Source organism: Solanum tuberosum, unplaced genomic scaffold, assembly GCF_000226075.1.
Source record: "Solanum tuberosum cultivar DM 1-3 516 R44 unplaced genomic scaffold, SolTub_3.0 scf00038, whole genome shotgun sequence".
NCBI lineage: Eukaryota > Viridiplantae > Streptophyta > Magnoliopsida > Solanales > Solanaceae > Solanum > Solanum tuberosum.
Window position 1 is genome coordinate 873,293 of NW_006238966.1, and position 21,944 is coordinate 895,236.

Genomic DNA, 21,944 nt, shown 5'->3' on the forward strand with positions numbered 1-21,944 from the left:
TTTTTTTGAGTTATTTTGAATTACGAAAATACGAATGTTTTTTTATTTTTCTAAGTTATATTAGTTTATAGTATTTAAGTTTTAAAATTTATAATAATTTTACTTAAGTTTATTTTAAAGATATTTTTTTTAATTTTTACGTATATAAGTTTGTAAGTTAAGTTTAATAAAGTTTTTTTTTTAGTTTTTGAGCTTATGTAGTTATGTTATAAGTTTTAAAGATTTGAATCTTTTGAAGTTTATAAGTTATTAAGTTATACTTATAACTTGTAAGTTAAATAACTTAAGTTTGTAATTTTAAAAAAATTAAATAAACAAAAAGAAATGCTAATAAAAGTAAATAATGACAAAAATATTATTTTTTATTTTAATTAGAAATGATTTACCGGGATCAGACCGGTACCGGACCGGACCGGAACGGAACCGGAATGAACCGGGATGAACCGGTACCGGTATACCGGTACCAAATCATGGTACCGTTCCGTTCCGTGTACCGGTTCAATGTATCCCATCCCGTCCCGAATACTACCGGACCGGAACGAACCGGAATGGTACCGGAACGGACCGGAATGGTACCGGTACAACCCGTTCCGGTGCCCAGCCTTACTGGCCAGTGACTTCGCATTGGATGAACAAATGATCGACTGGTTCTGCAGTTTTCCCGCAGAAAAAACATCTAGAGCAAAGTGCAATTCCCCTCTTCGTTAAATTCTCCTGTGTCAATACTGCTTCTTTAGCCAGTAACCACACAAAGCAAGACACCTTGTAGGGGATCTTGGCTTTCCATATATGTCTCTAGGGCCACTTGAGTAACTACAGATTTCGATGGTTCAACTCTTCTTGTATGCTCCACCTACTTTAAAAATCCCTTTACTTTTTCCCAACCATTGCAATCTGTCCCACCCTGTTCCAGACCACTAAGCTGATCAATGCTTCTAAAAATTCTGTTATTCTTGGAATTTCCCAGTCATTGAGGTGTCTTCTAAATACAAAATTCCACCCTTGAGGAGTCCATAAGTCAGCTATAGTACTTTGTTGTTGAAGAACTAAATTGTGGATGTCAGGGAAAAGAGTCCATATTTCCTTCTGCATGCCAATCATCCTTCTAGAATTGTCTAATTCGGCTTTGCTGATGCCTGAGCTCTCTGGCTTACCACTTACAGCCATTGTAGCATCGGTACACTCTGAACTTGACCAGTATGTCTTGATGTGTATCTTTACGTTGCAGCTTAAAAAGCAGTGCACTCAGTCCCCAGTGTTATACCTAGAGAAGTAAATGAATTGGTAGTATGAGAGGGTGTGACATTGAATCCTGTTCCTAGAAGCTTAGAGCTCTAATGCTTCAAAATGAGTACTTAGAATACTGTAAAAGTTCCTTCCTCAATTAAGTGTCTGAGATATTCAAAAGTAATATACAAAGTTAGTTCAATTTTGTTCATTTCTCCACATAATATAACATTCTATTTGTTATATAATTAACTAGTTAGATTATTTAAGCTTTTTCAGTCATCTGAGTTGCTCATGACCTTTCATTTGTTTCTATTTTGCCCTTAAATTTTGGCCCCCTAGGGTGGGATGCGTGGTTCCTGATAATTGATATTTCCCAATTGAATTTGTGTAGCTTCAAGATGAAGTCATAGTTTCAGATGCTGAGAGACTGCAAATGACGCAGAACAATGTGAAAATGGTTAGTCTCCTTTCTCCTCTCTAATTGTGTGCCTACATATTGTCACAAATGTGTCTTTTAGTGTCTGCATTAACACTGTTCTTATTGGCTTGACCTTCAATAAATGCAGTTGCAAAGGCATTTCCAAGCTGATACCCTTCCTTGGATTGAAAGAATGAGACACAAAGAGCAAGGTCTTCAAAGACGCCTTTTGAGGGTGCGATTTTTATTTGGCCTTCCTTATAATCTTAATTTTCTATTAGTAAAACTTGCAAACCTGCTCCTTCAGTGTAATTAGTTATTGTCATTTGCTTGAACCAAATTAGCTTAGCATCTATTTAATGAGATGTGTCCTTTTCATTGGTGTTCACGGATCACTGCCATCCTGGTTTTCGCTTCCAGTTATTGCACTATTAGGTTCAACAGTTATGCTCATTCGACTGTAGTTCTTTCTCGCCTGCACTACAGGTGATGAGAATACTAGAGGCACTTGAAGGTAAAGGTTGTCGATTGCCTTTGATGAAAGGAGAGGCTGAATTGGCAGAGAAGTTGGCTGCCATCACGAGACAGGTTAGTAGCCTAGTCTGTTAACTTATTATGTGCTTTATGGCTGTCTAGACTTCCTGACAAATAGACACAACTTACAGTTAAAAGGTTCTGGAGCAGAACTTTCTAGGAGGGTTCAGAATCTGCTCACCATATGTCGTGTTCAAAATGGCCTTGGAGGTGGTTCTGTTTATCTCCCTGGTTCAACTAAGATCCATGAGCAGAGTCTTGCTGACATGCAGGAGGTATGAGCATTACATTCTCTTCACAACAATAATTAAATGATGTTTGTTATGGCTTTCTGTAAGTTGTGATTGTCTAAGACCTCATTTGTTTTCATTAACTAGACGTTTGGACATGCAATTTGGGATGATGATTTCAAATTCCAAATTCTTCAAAGAGCAGGATTTGATGTTCCATATTTTTAAAAATGTAAAACTTGACCCCCCCATAAGTTTAAATTTTGTAAAAAAATGATCCACCATTTTAAAATTTGAAAAAAAAAACTCATGCTCGTCTTGAAGAGATTGTCTGTACCATGTGAAAAGATTATATTAATGAAAAGCTAGTTGCTACTATTGCTGACTAATGAATTCTTTATGAAATTGTGTGTATTTGAAAGTATGTAATATCAAATATTTATTTATAAAAGGAAGATGAAGATATTGATTTATCAATGCTGCGCCTTAAGATATTCTGATATTTTGTTTATGAACTATGGTTTGCTCTTTTGCTAAGATTGTATAAGAATTGAAGAAATTTTGATAATTTTCACAAACTTATGGGGTTTTCACGTTTATGAGAAAAAAATACAACTTAAGAAATTTAAATTGCATGTCTAAAATCTAAACAGAACTTCAACTTCAAATCATGTCCAAATAGGGCCTACGATTAAGATGTCTGAATTTGAATGATTAAGATAGTCTCTAGATTTGAAAATTGAATGATTAAGACGATGCGTTTTTCAACATTTGAATATGCATAGTTTATTTATTTGTAAACATAAGAAATATATAATTCAAATAAAAAAGTAATTAAATATTTGAAATATATATATATATTTAATAAAAAATGGAACATCTATGTTTGTTAGTGATGGTGGAGATTCTTTGTAGTGGTGCTGGTGTCGGCGGCAATGGTTGGTGTTAGGGGCTAGTAATGGTGGTGGTGATAATTGTGATGGTGGAGATATTTGGTGTTGTAGTGACTGGTATGATGATGGCGATTGGTAGTGGTGAAGTTGGTTGATGTAGTATTAGCAGTGTTAATGGGGGTGATGGAGGAATGTGTGGTGGTAGTTCAAAGCGATGCTAGTTGTGATGGTAGAGGTGGTTGATAGCAGTGTTATCAAAGGTGAAAAGCGCAAAAAAGCTCTAAGGTCCGTGGGGGCTTTAAGTGAAAAGCGCAAATAAAGTGTGGGCTTTAATGAGAAAAGGCGCAAAGGGATAAAAGAATACAAATATATATGTTAAGTCCAAGTCTAATAATTATAAACATGAATGACAAATATATGACCAAAGAAATTGATTTTTTTTATGATAAAGTGAAATATCAATTATTTAGTTTCACTTCTTCATAAGAGGCTCATTGGCAAGGAAACGTTGGACTTAGAACCTTGATGACAACACTGAAGCGCACATAAAGCGAAGCGAAGCACTCAACACGTTTTGAGCCTCGCTTCAGGGCTTAAGCACGCTCAAAGCGCGCCTTTGATAACACTGGTTGATAGTAGGGAAATATCAATTAATTAAGTTTCACTTCTTCATAAGAGGCTCATTGGCAAGGAAACGTTGGACTTAGAACCTTGATGACAACACTGAAGCGCACATAAAGCGAAGCGAAGCACTCAACACGTTTTGAGCCTCGCTTCAGGGCTTAAGCACGCTCAAAGCGCGCCTTTGATAACACTGGTTGATAGTAGGGATTGGCCGTAGAAGTGGGTAGTGGTTGATAGTGGGGGTTATAGTTGTGGTGGTGGCGGCTGAAGAATATGTGGTGGTTGACGATGTGTTGGTGGTAGTTCTAGTTGTGATGGCGGAGGTGCTTGGTAGTAGGGATTGGTCATAGTGGTGGCAGTGGCTGATAGTGGTGGAGGCGGTAGTGACAACGAAGGTATGTGTGGTAGCGATTGATAGTAGTGGTTGGCATCGGTGGTGGTTGTGATGACATAGGTGGTTAATGATTGGCGACGGTAATGGTGGTGATGGCAAAGGTGATTAGTAGTGGTGACTGGTGTAAATTATCCATACAAAAAATCTCTTAATGATATTAAGACTTTGTTCAAGATTTTAAGGATTAAGATCTATTCATATCAATTAAATGCTTAAATCTTAATGAATACAAATGCAGTTAATGATTTTAGGTCGGAACTACTCAGTTTTAGACTTCTATTAATCCCAACCAAATGAGGCCTAATAGCACTTTGTGACCATATTGTCAAGTGTAACATGTGCTTCAACTTATCCAAATTGTGATATTTTCTCTTTGCTCTCTACATGCGGACATGCAATAGCTGTGAGCAAAATATTCTGTCTGCTACAATAATTAAGTGATGTCCCTCCTTGCTTTCCGTAAATTGTGGTTGTCTAGTAGCACTTTGTATAACCATATAGAGGAAGGTAAGATCTGCTCTAAGTTTCCAAAGTGAAAGATGTGCAATATGTGGGCTTTTCAAGCAATAATTGTAAGTAGTGAAGAGAAAAAAGTTTTCTGGAGAGACATGCTCCCATGAATTAGTTTTGAAACTTCTTTCTGAAGTCCCTTTTGGATCTCATTCTTCTGGTGGACTTCTTTCATCGGAATACCATTCTTTTCTTCTCTTCTTCCTCTTCTCTCTTCTTTTATTTTCTTTGTATCTTCTTTGGGCTGTCCATCTTAATGGACAATAGTGTTTATTTCAGATCCGGGGTAAAATCTTACGACATAATAGAGTCAAGATCAAACTTTGAAATTTGGTATAATTGGGTTGAGAGTGCTAGGCACCATATATATGAGGAGAATGGTTCTTACCCGTGGCTGGACATGCAAGATGCTAGTAAAAGCTTTGGGGATCAGAGTGAAAGTCTCCAAGTCATGGAGGTGCAGGGATTTCTCTACAAATTTCTGTCTCTGAGATTTAATCAATATGGGAGATACGTATCTTTAATTTCAGGGAAGGTAGTAACAAAGCAATTATTATAATTCCAAAAAATGCATTCAATGAGGGCCAAGAGAAGTTAGCAAAGAAAATATTCCTTCATTAAATTCACAGAGGAGGCAAACATAACTGCTAACAAGGGGAAAATGAGTTATTGGGATTCCTTGCAAGAAAACAAATGGACTCTGACAAAAGCAAAAATAAAGATTGCTGTAGAATCTGAGGATGCTGATATGTTGAAAGCTCGAGTCCAACTTGAAGTTAGAGATCTTTTGGCTGATGTCTGGTGGGAAATTCGTTGGTGAAAATGATGCACCCACCAAAAACAATGTAAGACGATGGGCTCACCAGACTTGGAAAGGAGCACAGGGAATCCAAGTTTACGATATGAATGGAATTCAATTCCTTCTTGATTCTTAGTCTTGAAAGGCAGTAGAGCACGTCTTGATGGGTGACTGGAGAAGACAAGGGAGCAGATTGAAGCTTCAATGGTGGTCGCCGACCATAGGGGCCTTCCCAAAAGCTCATGAGTTCGAGTGGTTTTGGATTCGAGTTTAGGGTTGCCTTTGCACCTCTGGTCCTTGCCAGTAATGAAGAAGATCAGAGATTGATGTGGTGGCTGGATTGAGACGGAGGAAGAAACCGATCTCAAAAACCATCTCCTGTGGGCTAGAAATCTCGGCACCTATTGAAATTGCTGATGACGAGAACATCTTCTTTCTACCTATTTGGGTGGAAACTCCAATCACTTCTGTAGAAAATTCGATGAGGGAGCAGGCATGAGCAAGGAGAGAGAAGCGGGTGGATGTCAAGAGAGAGATCTGTTAGATATCTTGAGCCCTAGAAATATACAGAGGTCTGAGGTAAGTCTTCCTTTTAATAGAGATAAAAAGGGTTTTTTGGTGAAAGTATTCACGTGGGTGGACATGTGGTGGGGGGCTCTACTTTGGAGGTTCCCTCAAGACAATTGTTTTGAAGCGCTGAGCCATGTCATTTGGACAGTTCAATGCCCAAAATTTAAAGGAAACTACCCAAGACTCTCCTGTGCCTTTTACACGCAAAATTAAATTACTGGGAAGGAGTACTAGAAATCTTATTTTGTTCAACTAATTAGTATCTAATGGAGGAAGCAAGGGGGAAGGTTACAATGCACAATTCTTTACCAATGGGAGTTGGAACTCAGTCGCATGAAGAAGTTTCATCCCTTTTGTGAACAGACTATTCAACTGGGGACTTAGAGAAAGTGCAGTAAGATCAATAGGACCTTGGAGCTCAATATGGAATAGTGTAGCCCCTACCAAAGTGAAGTGCATCACTTGGCTGGTTGCTAGGATGAGTTGTCTGACTGATGATGCAATGCAGAAGAGGGGCATCAACATAGCATCTAGATTCCTCCTTTGTGAAAGCGGCTATGGAAACCACATGCACTTATTCCTGCACTGTAAGGTAACCGAACAGGTGCGAGGTTTGTTTACTAGCACATCCCATGACTTTTGGATTACGCCAGAACACACTTCTGCCCTCCTAAGCTATTGGATCAAAAGGGGAGGCAGTAAGAGTTGAAAAAGATGGTGGAGAACAATTCCAGCATCTATTTGGTGGATTATTACTGCTATAGGATTTTGTTGTAAAGAACAGGATATAGAAGAGGACATCCAATTAGTGGACTTCATCTTTTGGAGGTGGTCAGCATAGCCCTTGATGCTGAGGAATACAAAAAGTTCAGTTTTTATTTTTATTTTAAAAAAGGGTGCAATATGTGTGCTCTCTGTCTCTATCACTTTCCTGCCATGATACTTGTTGAACTACGGGTAAATTTCATGGGTGGTCATTCAGTTGTGTTCATCATTCGAAAGTCACTATATTTTTTTTTGTTACACAATATTTTACTTTGCCTCGTCTTTCTCCTAAGTAATTTTTGCCAAAATTTGGTTACAATTCTACCTAAAATGTGAGAATAAAAAAAATATCCCTTGTGTTCGAGGATACGTTCAATAGGGCCCCTTAAATATATTTTTGAGCAGTTGTGGTCCAAATGGTTAGCTAAATTTTTAGTTATTAGTAAAAACGAAAATCATGAAGAGGAATATAGTAATAGAACAAGATGGTTGAAACTTGTGATGTTTTAGCAGACGATTTCCAGGAATGTTGTTTGTTCTGAGCATGTCTGATTACTTACATATGGTTGTGTGGACTAATGTAAATGTTCCATTTGGGTAGGTTTTGCAACAACAAACCGAGGCTATTGCTAGGCTTGGCAATGTATTGAAGCGAGATATCCGAGATGTGGAGATCATAATGGCTGAGGAAACAGAAATGATGGAAGGCTGAGTATAGGACAGCTGATTTCTATTTTGCTTGTATGTATGTATGTGTTTAGGTGGCCGGTAAGAAGTGATAACTGATACCAAACATGAAATGTATGAAAACAAATTTTGTTCTACTAGCTGGGCCATTCTTGACAAAATTGCTGTTTGTTAGGGAACGATGAACATGTCCCGGTTGAGATATCTCCAATCTAGTTGAAGTTGCAACTACACACGATACCAGTTATTCTATTCCAATTTATATGACATTTTTTTTTACTTCGTTCAAAAAAGAATGCTACTTATTTGACAGTAGTTGTCATTTTACCTTTTTGGGTTTCATAAACAAAAATCAACTAAAAATAAGAATAAAATGACTTTAACAAAAGCAATTTGGTAAACATAACGTAGTTTTTCATTCTTTTTTAATACTCTTTTCTGCTCAAAAGGTCAAAAGGTGTCATATAAATTAAGGCGAAGGGAATAACTTTTTTTTTAGTTCGTACTCTTATCTTTTTAACCAAAAAAGCAGAAGCTTGTTTGACATTCTTGCCCCATATACCTTAAACTGTTTTAAATGTTTTTATGACCATTGACCAAACTTATATGATGTGGCTAAACTTTAAGCGTGAGTTATACGTTGTGTTCATGGTTCGGTTTGAATAAGTTATTGGTTAAAATCAAAACCAAATCAATCTAGTCGATTTTTAAATTTCTAAAATCAAATTAAATGAAAAAATAATAACAGTTGGTTTAGTTCGGTTTATTTTTTTGGTTTATTTTTGATTTTTTTGTTGTTTGAAAGTAATAATTTTTTTTGAGGATATATGTCTTCAAAAGACACACCTAATACATGAATAATCCACAGGGAAGGTATGTGGATTCAATCAAACAATTAAGCAATATTAGAGTTATATTACATGAATAAAGTGATTCAATTAAGAGAAAGTGCGATTATATTATGTGATGTAAGGTAGGTAAAGACTAAAGCAATGAATTTTGATGGACTTGACTTATGGTTGTAATAGTTGGGCTAAAAATTTAGGTATTGGACTTGAGAAAATCGTGAAGTCAAATACTTAAGTTAATTAAAAAATATTTGTATTTTATTTATGAATAACATAAAAATAGTATAAAATTTATATAAATAATTTCTCGGTTCGATTTGGTTATTATTGCGGTTTTATAGTACAACCAAAACCAAACCAAATAGTGTCGATTTTTTAAATTTAAAACCAAACCAAACAAATTATCAATTTTTTAAATCGGTTTGGTTTGAATTGTGGTACGATTTGGTTTATTAACCATAACCATGAACATCCCTGGTTATTAAAATTTTTATTTTACAAAATTATAAGTAATTAGAAAAAATGGGATAGAATAGTAGAAAAAATGTTTTTTTTTCAAGACAACAAAATCCCCATTTCCTGATGTTTTGCTCCCCTTCCCCCATTTTCTCGTCTTCATTCCCCAACTCCCTAATTTGGTGTGGTGGCAAAACGACTCAAAAATTGTTATTATGTTATATAAAATAATATAATAATAATAAGAAAGTAGAGAGACGACATGTTATTGTTCTTGAAGGACTAGAGTTTGAGGGACTTTTTACATTGGGAAGTTTTTATTTATTTATAAGGAGAAAAATGACTTAATACCTAATTAAAATTCCTAACTTTTCATATACATACTATAATACAAATATGTTTGTAACATATTCCTTCTTTTCCTTCCCACTCCCTTGTTCCTTTTCCCTCCATATTTTCGTCTCCACTCCTTTTTCTTTTCTCTGTTTTCATTTCTGCTTTCAATTAGGGTAAGTAGTTTCACTTCATATTTTTAAATTAATCTCATTTGATTCACATTTTAATGTGGTCCATCAATTATACTTCCATTGAATTAATATATTTTCAACCCATAAAAATGAGTAAATATTTGAAAAGGTCATTCAACTATGAAGAATTACGGATAAAAAAACATTTATGTTTATTTTATATCAATAAAATCACTAACAAAATTTTTTTCTTATAAAATCACTCAACCAAATTATTATTAAAAAACTCAATTTACTCCCTTAACATTTTAGGTTTAGAAACAATACCCTTTCAAATTTTGAATGTGATAATAAACCCCTTTGATCTTAACAATTGCTAGAAATGAATTGAATTATATATATATACTAGTAAAATTATCCACGCCTCGCACGGGAATTTAATATCACAGAATTTATAAAATAATATTTAAAATTTATCAATCATAAAAACTAAAACACTGTATTATCTTACATACAAGATTACGTAGTAACGAACATTAATAATGTAAAGGAAAATGATAATTATAATATCTTACCATTTATCCTTCAATCAATCATCTTTAATTTGATTTTATAATTTACCCTTTTGCTTCCAAGAAGTGTTACTATTTGATATTTTTTGGGAATCAAATGAACATCAACCCGAGATATTAAATTTTCTAATAGAAAAATAATTGTTGGTGAAGGGATAAATAAATTTTAAAAGGCTGAAAAAGTAAAAAATATTCTAATTCTAACGTGTAGAAAGTTCAGCCCTACCTTTTGCTTTACATATATCATTTTTAATGTTCTCCATTTAAATGTATCATAAGTAATTATTAAAATTGAAAATTAAAGGGAGAATATATCATATTTGACAGCAATTCCACTTATTATATGTACTTGAAAGGGAAAAATATTACACAAAACTATTCAGTTTGTTTGGGTGTTTTTCTAAAATCAACATACCAGAGTGATGAAGTTCAATTTGAAACTACACTTTTATTCCAATCACAGTGTCGAGAAACATATTTATTGCTTCAAGAAAAGTATTTACAACTTATAGTAAACTTGAGATCTGTCCATACTTCATATTGAATATGAGCAATAAATTTATTGTGTAGTTATCTATGTCTTTGGGATTAAAAGAGGCTCCATACTAGTCATATTCCTCTATGCGTCATCTGACACATCCTTAAACCCATGTAAAAAGTTTATTAATTCTTGTCTTCTTTTCCTGGTTCACTTCGCATATCAAGATGCAATTAAGTTTTTAAGGTCTTTATGTCCTTACAATGTCATATCAAATTTGAATTTTGTCTTCAAGAGATGATAGTATAGATCTTTAAGGAATTTTTTTATTGTACCTTCATTAGAGAAAACTTGTGTGAATACTCAATTAACGTGTGTTATTTAATTTGTATTAACAAATACTTATAACAATAACTTTGCATAAACATAAACAGTAAAATTTAAAACATGTACTCAAAAACAACAATTAATATCAGAAGCATAAGTATGACTGTAACAAAACATACCAGGATCTATAACAATAAAATGAAACAGAAAGGAAAAAATTGAGCCCATTGAATGCACAGTGTCCCCTTAAGGAAACTATTCTCCTTTAGTACCCAAGGTTTGAAGGAATAGATCCACCAGTGAATTGATACAAAAACAATGGTGTTAGTGAGCCACTCAACGGAAACAAAGTACACAAATATTTAATTGTCCAGAAGAAGAAGAAGTTCAAAATTTTCGTTGTTTTAAAATGAGAGGAAATTCCTCTATTTATAGACAACAAAGGGTAGTATGAACAAATGCTTATTGTGCAATATCAGAAAGGTGGGCCATTCTTGACATTGCCATTGAAGTTACAACTACGCATGATACCAAATACTTTCTATCCTAATTTATATGAATTTGTTTTTTTACTTCGTTCAAAAAAGAATGCTACTTATTTGACAATTATTGCCATTTTACCTTTCTAGGTTTCATGAACAAAAATCAACTAAAAGTAAGCATAAACTGACACTTTAACAAAAGCAATTTGGTAAACATAACATAGTTTTTCCTTATTTTTTAAAACTATTTTCTGCTCAAAAGGTGTCATATAAATTAAGGCGGAGGGAATAACTTTTTTTTTTTTAGTTTGTACTCCTTATCTTTTTAACCAAAAAAACAGAAGCTTGTTTGACATTCTTGCCCCATATACTTTAAACTGTTTTAAATGTCTTTTTGACCATTGGCCAAACTTATGTGATGTGGCTAAACTTTAAGCGTGAGTTATACGCCGTGTTCATGGTTCGGTTTGGATAAGTTATTGGTTAAAATCAAAACCAAATCAATCTAGTCGATTTTTAAATTTCTAAAATCAAATCAAACGAAAAAAATAACTGTTGGTTTGGTTCAATTAATTTGTTTTTGATTTTTTTTTGTTTGAAAGCAATAATTTTTTTGAGGACATATGTCTTCAAAAGACACACCGAATACATGAATAATCCACATGAAAGCTATGTGGAACTAATCAAACAATTAAGCAATATTAGAGTTATTATTACACGAACAAAATGATTCAATTAAGAGAAAGTGTGATTATATTATGTAAGGTAAGGTAGGTAAAGACTAAAGTAATGAATTTTGATGGACTTGACTTAGGCTTGTAATAGTTGGGCTAAAATTTAGGTGCTGGACTTGAGAAAATCATAAAGTCAAATACCTCTCCTTCGTGGCTGGCTGATGGGGCAAAGATAGAGAAGAAAGATTTGAATGTTGGGGTCCGATATTGGTTTGGCGTTATAAGTAGCAACATCATGTCGTTGCAAAATGAATCAATTCTCTGGCATGCGAAAGTTGTTTTGGTGGGTATGATAATTGACTGGGAAAATATAAATGTGGGGTCGATTATTGCAGATGAGATCTTAATGAGGTCTAGACAAGAGCACACCTCTCCTCCCTTTCCGGGAATTGACCGATGTGCAGATCACCCATGCCTCCCCCAATGATATTTGGAGGATTCAGGATGACTACTTACGGGATGATGTGGCTAGGAGGAAGCCGCCACCACCAAACACCATGCCTGTAGTTGGTCATGCCGCTCTTGAGGTCGAGGCCACTCAGTCTGCTCCTTCTGTGGAGCCTTCAGGTATATCTTAGGTGCACCCAATTTGTTTTCCTGAAAAAACTATATGAGGAGCTCTGTAATGGGTTGGGGGAAGCATTACATACAGTCCCACCATTTTTTCACACATATTTTCACATTTACGAGCCAACTTTTACGAATTACCCGAATTTCACTGCTTTTCATGTGTATTAGTCCATGGATCTAGCACTTTTGGGGCACCAAATTATTTTTCTGAAAAAGTTATATGGGGACCTCCGTAATGAGTTGGGGAAGCATTACGTATAGTCCTTCCATTTTTTTCAGAAATATTTTTTCATTTACGAGCCAACTTTTATGAATTACCCGAATTTCATCGTTTTTCATGTGTATTAGCCCATGGATCTGATGTCTTTGGGGCACCCAAAATTCTTTTCTGAAAAAAATATATGAGGACCTATTTAATGAGTTGGGGAAGCATTACGTACAGTCCCACCATTTTTTTCATGTATATATTCGCATTTACGAGCCAACTTTCACGAATTACCCAAATTTTGCCTTTTTTCGTATGTATTAGCCCATAGATCTGCCGCCTTTAGGGAAAGCCAATTTTTTTTTAAAAAAAACTATATGAGGACCTCCGTAATGAGTTGGGGAGGCATTCTGTACAGTTTTGCCATTTTTTCACACATTTTTTTGCATTTACGAGCCAATTTATATGAACTACCAGAATTTCACCATTTTTTGTGTGTATTACTCCATAGATTTGGTGCCTTTGGGGCACCAATTTTTTTCCTGAAAAAACTATATGAGTACCTCCGTAGTGAGTTGGGGAAGCATTACGTCCAGTCCCGCCATTTTTATCACGCCATATTTTTGTATTTACGAGCAAACTTTAACGAATCACAAGAATTTCGCCTTTTTCAAGTCCCATGGATGTGCCTTTTGGGCACCCAATTTTTTTTTCTGTAAAAAGTATATGAGGACCTCCGTAATGAGTTGGGGAAGCATTACATACAATCCCACTATTTTTTTACGCATATTTTCACATTTATGAGCCAACTTTTACGAATTACCTATTGTACAACGCTTCAAACTTGTCCTCACCGGGGTTTACACACCCAACACCCACATCATTTACACTCCTAGCACCAACACCCATGACATTTTTGGCTATAATGTCTTGGGTCATCATCTTTGCCATGTTTTGGTTCCTCTCTTGATCTTTCTCAAGCTCCTCCTTCGTCAATTTAAAAGTGAGAGGGGAAACCTGATCTTCGCGAGTGTACCATGCCCGGTTTATCTTGGTCATGCCTTCAAGGAGTTGGGCTGCTATCACATGAGGCTGTTGCATTAAACCTCCCGGAGAAAATTGATCAGCCACTCCCTTGTTCACCGAATCAAGGCTTCTGTAAAAGTACTGCAGCAGAACGTTGTCGGGCGATCCATGAGTTGGGCATTGCAGCACCAACTTCTTAAACCTTAGCCAAGTCTCATTGGCTCACCCTCCAAACACTTGAAGCTTTGGATGTTGTCCCGAAGAGTCATCATCTTCGAAGGAGGGAAGAATCACACTTGAAATGCAGTAATAAGCTCTTCCTACGAAGTGATAGAATCTCTTGGCAACTCAGCCAACCACTTACACACTTCTCCCATTAGAGAAAATAGGAATAACCTCAACCGGATCGGCTCTTGGGATATGTTCTTAAAAGAAAACGGTCCGCAGATATCAACAAAGTTCCTTATATGCTCATGAGGATCCTCATGAGCCAACCCACCAAACAAGCCCTTCAATTGTAAGAGCTGCAACATGATGCTTGTAATGTGGAACACAATGTTCCCTTCAGCTGGAGGCAAGCGAATGGAACCAAATCCACCCACTAGATTTGGGTCATTGACATTCAGTTCATTGACATCATTTAGGTTTCTGATGTCATCTTGGTGGCCCACTTGGCTACCATTGCTTCCGTTGACACTGATTTTCTCTGTTTTACAAGCAACACAAAAACCAAAACTAAAAATAAATAGATTCAACTATGACTAACAAGATTACAATTCAACTTCACCAAAAGAATTTCAAACAAAACCACTCCCCGACAGCGGCGCTATTTTGATTAATAACGTTTCAAAGACACATAATCCAATTCTAAGCGTCAATGATCGTTAATCAGTATAAAACCCAATTAAATGAGTTGGGGTCGAATCCCACAGGGAGTGATACGTGTTTCAGATTCAATTGGGAAGTATAAATGCGGTCAAATCAGTCATAGGAATAAAAATTATCGAATAAAGACATCATTCAAATCAGGGGGTGACAGGAATGTCAAATGGGGGTTTTGGTTTTGATTTCAGCTACAAACAGTCACAAAATATAGGAATTAACAATAATGAGACGGGTTCTTGGGATATGATCGATTATAGTCTAATATAGACATATCGGTAATTGCAACTATTATAAAATAGATAGATATTAGTGAGTAGGCTAGGCCATAGTGGAGGTAAACTTTCTCTCAAACAATTTACCCCGAATCAAGTGATTTTTCTTGAACATCAACAAACATGCAAATTAAGAGCAGCCCACACCTTAATCCATTCACTCTCTCGAGCTGAATGTGTGGGATTGGGTTTAGAATTCACTCTCTCGAGCTGAACCCAGGTCAACCCAATACCCATAAACCATAAATCAATAATTTTAGTTCTAAAACCTCTCTCTCGAGCAAGCCAAGAACACAACATAGAACTGCATTTGCAACTACAATTCTTAAATTAAACCACAGTTAATGATTGAACTCACTTTTAAATAACATTTAAACTAACAATTAGCAATACCCATAATCTAAATCAGCCCATAATCATATAATCACACCCTAAGAATTGAAGTTTTAGCTAGACATCATAAAAAGGTAAAACCCGTTACCAAATTGATTATCCATCAACTGGGTAAGAGAGATTTCATCTTTACAATGCTCCAATTTGAAGATTCTAAAAAGACCCACTTCCAATTTCTCAAAAGTGAATTTTTTCAATCCTTCAAAGCTAAGGAAAAACTAGAGAAAACTATCTCCAGATGTTCAAAACTTCCCAAAAACTATTTGATAGCTCCAAAAGATATTAAACTAAATGTTCAAAAATGTATTTATAGTCGCCGAAAATAAGCTACGAAAGCTTATTCGGTGAAGTAAGTTGGGCTCGCCGAACCACTCGACGAGCCGCCCTTTGGTCTCTTCTATCACCCTTCTACCTTAGCATTCAACATCCTCAAGGTCTGTAACTTTGGGCGATTGATCATGGCTTCGCAGAATCACTCAGCGATCCGCCGACTGCTCTTTTTCACCGCCAATTTGACACACTGGAACTTTAGGCGGTCTGATGAGCCACTCGGCGACACCCCGAGTGATCTTGGCGATCCTCTGAGTCGCCCATCTTCATTTCTTCAGCCTGTTTTGCTCCTTTTTGCTTGTTAGTGTCCTTGCTTTGTTCCTCCATCCATATACCTGAAAATCAAAGGTTTTACATCAATTATTGGCACAAATTAAGCATTTGAGGACATTAAATCAATATAAACAAAGCCCTAACTGAGTCCAAATCTCGGACTTATCAAAACATTATGTACACTCCCGCCGTTTTTCACGCAAGTTATCGCATTTAGTATCCAACTTCTACTAATTACTCAAATTTCATTGTTTTTCGTGTATATTAAGCCCATTGATTTAGCGCCTTTGGAGCACCCAAATTTTTTTAAATAAAAATTATATGATGACCTCCGTAATGAGTAGGGGAAATATTACAGACAGTCCCGCCATTTTTTTCACGCATATTTTTGCATTTACGAGCCTTTTTTTTTGAATTACTCGAATTTCACCATTTTTTGTGTATTAGCCTATGGATCTGGCGCCTTTAAAGCACCCTATTTTTTTTCTTCTGAAAACACTATATGAGAACCTCTGTAATGAGTTGGGGAAGCATTACAAACAATTCCACCATTTTTTCACGCATATATTTACATTTATGAGCCAACATTTACGAATAACCTGAATTTCACCATTTTTTTTGTGTGTATAAGCCGATAGATCTAGCACCTTAGGGGGGCATCCAAAATTTTTTTCTGATAAAACTATTTGGGGACTTCGATAATGAGTAGGAGAAGCATTCCGTATAGTCCCGCCATTTTTCACGCATATATTTGCATTTACTAGGCAAATTTTACGAATTACCCTAATTTCTCCAATTTTCATATGTATTAGCCTATGGATCTGGTGCCTTGGACACATAAATTTTTTTCCAGAAAAAATATATAAGGACCTCAGTGATGAGTTGGGGAAGCATTACGTACAATCAAGACATTTGTTTCACGCATATTTTTGCATTTACGAGCAAACTTTTATGAATTTACCTAATTTTGCCATTTTTCGTGTGTATTAACCCATGGATCTGATGCCTTTGGGGCACTTGAATTTTCTTTTTGAAAAAACCGTATGAGGACCTCTGTAATGATTTGGGGAAATATTATGTACAGTCCCACCATTTTTTCGTGCATATTTTTGACTTTACGAGCCAACTTTTTCGAATGACCCGAATTTCACCATTTTTCATGCGTTTTAGCCCATGGATATGACGCCTTTCGAGCAGTCAAAATTTTTTCCTGAAAGAATTGTATGAGGACCTCTGTAATTAGTTGGGGAAGCATTACATATAGTCCCTCCATTTTTTCACCCATATTTTCACATTTACGAACCAACTTTTACAAATAACCTAAATTTCACCATTTTTGTGAGTATTAGCCCAAGGATCTGGCGCCTTGGGCACCTAAAATTATTTCTGAAAAAACTATATGAGGACATCCGTAATGAGTTCGGGAAGCATTACGTACAATCCCATTATTTTTTTTCATAAATATTTTCACATTTACAAGCCAATTTTTACAAATTACTCGAATTTCACTATTTTTGTGAGTATTAGCCAATAGATCTGGCGTCTTTAGGGCACCTGAATTTTTTTCTGATGAGCTGGGGAAGAATTACATACAATCCTGCTATTTTTTCATGCATATTTTCAAATTTACAAGCCAACTTTTACGAAGTACCCTAATCTTGCCATTTTTTGTGTATATTAGCCCATGAATCTGGCGGCTTTGGGGCACCCAATTTTTTTCTCTGATCAAACTATATGAGAACCTCCGTAATAAGTAATGGAAGCATTACATACAATCCCACCATTTTCTCACACATATTTTTGCATTTACGAGCCAACTTTTATGAATTACCTGAAATTCATTATTTTTCATGTCTATTAGCACTTGGATTTGACACCTTTATGGCATCCAATTTTTTTTCCTGAAAAAACTATATGAGGATCTCCGTAATGAGTTGGGAAAACATTACGTACAGTCCCACTGTTTTCATGCATATTTTTGTATTTACGAGCCAACTTTTACGAATTACCCAAATTCGCCATTTTTCGTTTGTATTAGCCCATGGATCTGGTGCCATGGACACATGAGTTTTTTTAAAAAAATATATGAGTACCACCATAATGAGTTGGGGAAACATTACCTACAGTACCGTAGTTTTTATCATGCATATTTATGCATTTACGAGCAAACTTTTACGAATTACTCGAATTTCACCATTTTTCATGTGTATTTGCCCATTAATCTAGCGCCTTTAGGGAACCCGCAATTTTTTTTCTAAAAAAACTATATGAGGACCTTCGTAATGAGTTGGGGAAGCATGATTTACAATCTCTCCATTTTTTCATGCATATTTTCGCATTTACGAGCCAACTTTTACGAATTACCCAAATTTTGCCATTTTTCGTGTGTATTAGCCCATGAATCTGGGGACTTAGGCACCCAAATTTGTTTTTCTAAAAAAACTACAGGAGGACATAAATAATGAGTTGGAGAAGCAGTATGTACAATCCCACCATTTTTTTGACGTATACTTTTTACATTTATGAGTCAACTTTTACAAATTACCCAAATTTCACCATTTTCGTGTGTATTAGTCCATGGATCTAGCGCAATTGAGGCACCCGAAAATGTTTTCTAGAAAAAATTATATGTGGACCTCCATAATGAGTTTGGGAAGCATTACGTACAGTCTTGCCATTTTTTCCACACATATTTTGCATTTACGAGCAAACTTTTACGAATTACCCAACTTTTGCCATTTTGTGTGTGTATTAGCCGATGGATATAACGTCTTTAGGTCACCCAAAAACTTTTTCTAGAAAAAACTATATAAGGACCTTCGTAATGAGTTGGGAAAGCATAACGTACGCGGTTTTTTCACGCATATCATCGCATTTACGAGCCAACTTTTATGAATTACCAATGGATCTAACGCCTTTGGAGCAATCAAAAACTTTTCTCGAAAAAATTATATGATGACCTCTTTAATAAATTAAGGAAGCATTACGTACAGTCCCACCCTATTTTCACGCATACTTTTGCATTAACGTACCAACTTTAATGAATTACTCAAAAATTGTCGTTTCTCGTGTGTGTTAGCCCATGAATTTGGCGCCTTTGGGGAACCTGAAATTTTGTTTCAAAACCTATATGAGGATCTTCATAATGAGTTGGGAAAATATTACGTACAGTCCTAACATTTTTTTCACGCATAGTTTTGCAATTACGAGCCTAGTTTTACGAATTACATGATTTTTGTTGTTTTTCGTTTGTATTAACCATTAGATATGACGCCCTTGGGGTACCCGTAATATTTTTCTGAATGAACTTTATGAGGACCTCCAAAATGAGTTGGAGAAGCATTACGTACAGTCCCACCATTTTTTTTCACGCATATTTTCCCATTTACGAGCCAAGTTTTATGAATAATCCAAATTTCACTATATTTTGTGTGTATTAGCTCATGGATTTAGCGCCTCGGGTACCCTAAATTTTCTTTCTGATATGAGGAGCTTCGTAATGAGTTGGGGAAGCATTACGTAAAGTCCTACTATTTTTGTCACTCATATTTTTACATTTACGAGCCAACTTTTACGAACTACTTGAATTTTGCTTTTTTTTTCGTGTGTAAGTCCATGGATCCGGCGCCTTTGGGGTACCTGAAATTTATTTCTGAAAAAACTATATGTGTATTTCATAATGAGTTGGGGAAGCATTACATACAATCTGCCGTTACTTACGCATATTTTCATATTTACGAGCCAACTTTTACGAATTACCCAAATTGCATCGTTTTTCATATGTTAACGCCCATGGATCTGGCGCCTTGGGCACCTGAAATATTTTTCTAAAAGAACTATATGAGGACCTTCGTAATTAGTTGAGAAAGCATTACATACAATATCACAATTTTTTTCACGCATATTTTTGCATTTACGAGCCAACTTTTACGAATTACCCAATTTTTCCCTTTTTTCGTGTATATAAGCCCATGTATATGGTGCCTTAGATACCTGGAATATTTTTCTAAAAAAACTATATGAGGACTTTCGTAATGAGTTGAGAAAGCATTACGTACAATATCAATATTTTTTTCACGCATATTTTTATATTTACGAGCCAACTTTTACGAATTACCCGAATTTTCCCTTTTTCATGTATATTAGCCTATAGATCTAGCGCCTTTGGGTCCCTCAAATTTTTTTCCTGAAAGATTTATATGAGGATCTCTGTAATGAGATGAGAAAGATTACGCACAATCCCGCTATTTTTTTTCACGAATATTTTCGCATTTACGAGCCAACTTTTACGAACTACCCAAATTTTATCGTTTTTCTGTGTATTAACCCATGGATTTGGCGCCTTGGGCACCTTAAATATTTTTTTGAAAAAGCTGTATGAAAACCTCCGTAATAAGTTGAGGAAGAATTACATACCCTCCCACCATTTTTTTCATGCTTATTTTCGCATTTACGAGCCAACTTTACAAATAACCCGAATTTCCCCATTTTTCGTGTAAATTAACCCATGGATCTGGCGCCTTTGGAGCACCTGAAATGTTTTTCTGAAAAAACTATATGAGGAGCTCTGTAATGAGTTGGGGAGGCATTACGTACAATCCGACCATTTTTCACTCATATTTTCTCATTTACGAGCTAACTTTTAGGAATTACCGTATTTTGCCGTTTCTCGTGTATATTAGCCCATGGATCTGACACCTTTAGGGCATCAAAAAATTTTTGCTGAAAAAATTATATGATGAACTCCATAATGAGTTACGAAAACATTATGTATAGTCCAACCATTTTTTTACGCATATTTTTGCATTTAAAAGCCAACTTTTAGAATTACTGAAATTTCGCCATTTTTCGTGTGTATTAGCACATGGATCTGGCGCCATTGAGGCACCCACATTATTTTTTCTTAAAAAACTATTTGAGGATCTCTGTAATGAGTAGGGAAAGTATTATGTACCGTCCTATCATTTTTTTCATTCATATTTTTGCATTTACCAGCCAACTTTTACGAATTACCCGAATTTTGTCAATTGTCGTGTATATTAGCCCATGGATCTGGTGCCTTGGGCACCAAAAATTTTAAAAACTATATAAGGACCTCTGTGATAAGTTGGGGAAGCATTACGTACATGCTCTCCATTTTTTACATGCATATTTTTGCATTTACGATCCAACTTTTACTAATTACTTGATTTTTGTCATTTTTCATGTGCATTAGCCCATTAATCAGGTGCCTTTAGGGCACCCAATTTTTTTTCTTGAAAAGACTATACGAGGACCTCTGTAATGAGTTGGGGAAGAATTACGTACAATCCCACCAATTTTTCACCCATATTTTCGCATTTACGAGCCAACTTTTATAAATTACCCAAATTTCACCATTTTTTTTGTGTGTATTAGCCCATGGATCTGGCACCTTGGGCACCCATTTTTTTCCTGAAAAAAACTATATGAGGACCTCCGTAATGATATGGGAAGCATTACGTACAATTTCCTTATTTTTTTGATGCATATTTTCACATTTACGAGCAAACTTTACGAATTACCCAAATTTCACCATTTTTAATGTGTATTAGCCCATGGATCTAGTGCCTTTGGGGCACCCAAATGTTTTTCTAAAAAAATATATGAGAACCTCTGTAATGAGTTGGGAAGCATTACGTACAGTCCCACTATTTTTTCATGCATATTTTCGCATTTACGAGCAATCATTTTTGAATTACTCGAATTTCGCTGTTTTTCATGTCTATTAGGCCAAGGATCAGGCGACATTGGGGCACCCAATATTTTTTCTTCTGAAAACCTATATGAGGACCTCCGTAATGAGTTGGGGAAAAATAACATATATGTTCACCATTTTTTTCACGCATATTTTCGCATTTACGAGCCAACTTTTACGAATTACTTAAATTTCACAATTTTTTGTGTTAACCAATGGATCAAGTGCCTTGGGCACCCACCATGATTTTCTGAAA

At 35.6% G+C, this 21,944-nt stretch overlaps 1 protein-coding gene across 1 annotated transcript in view; it reads left to right on the forward strand.

Moving 5' to 3' along the window:
- LOC102597378 (nuclear pore complex protein NUP54) overlaps window positions 1–7,916 on the forward strand; it is a 17,322-nt gene extending 9,406 nt beyond the window's left edge. The window contains exons 5-9 of the mRNA XM_006343103.2: window positions 1,622–1,687; window positions 1,797–1,883; window positions 2,135–2,236; window positions 2,314–2,457; window positions 7,569–7,916. Of these exons, the coding sequence (XP_006343165.1) occupies window positions 1,622–1,687; window positions 1,797–1,883; window positions 2,135–2,236; window positions 2,314–2,457; window positions 7,569–7,679 (510 nt within the window). The 3' untranslated portion in view covers window positions 7,680–7,916. The remainder of the gene's footprint in view (window positions 1–1,621; window positions 1,688–1,796; window positions 1,884–2,134; window positions 2,237–2,313; window positions 2,458–7,568) is intronic.
- The last annotated feature ends 14,028 nt before the right edge of the window (window positions 7,917–21,944 follow it).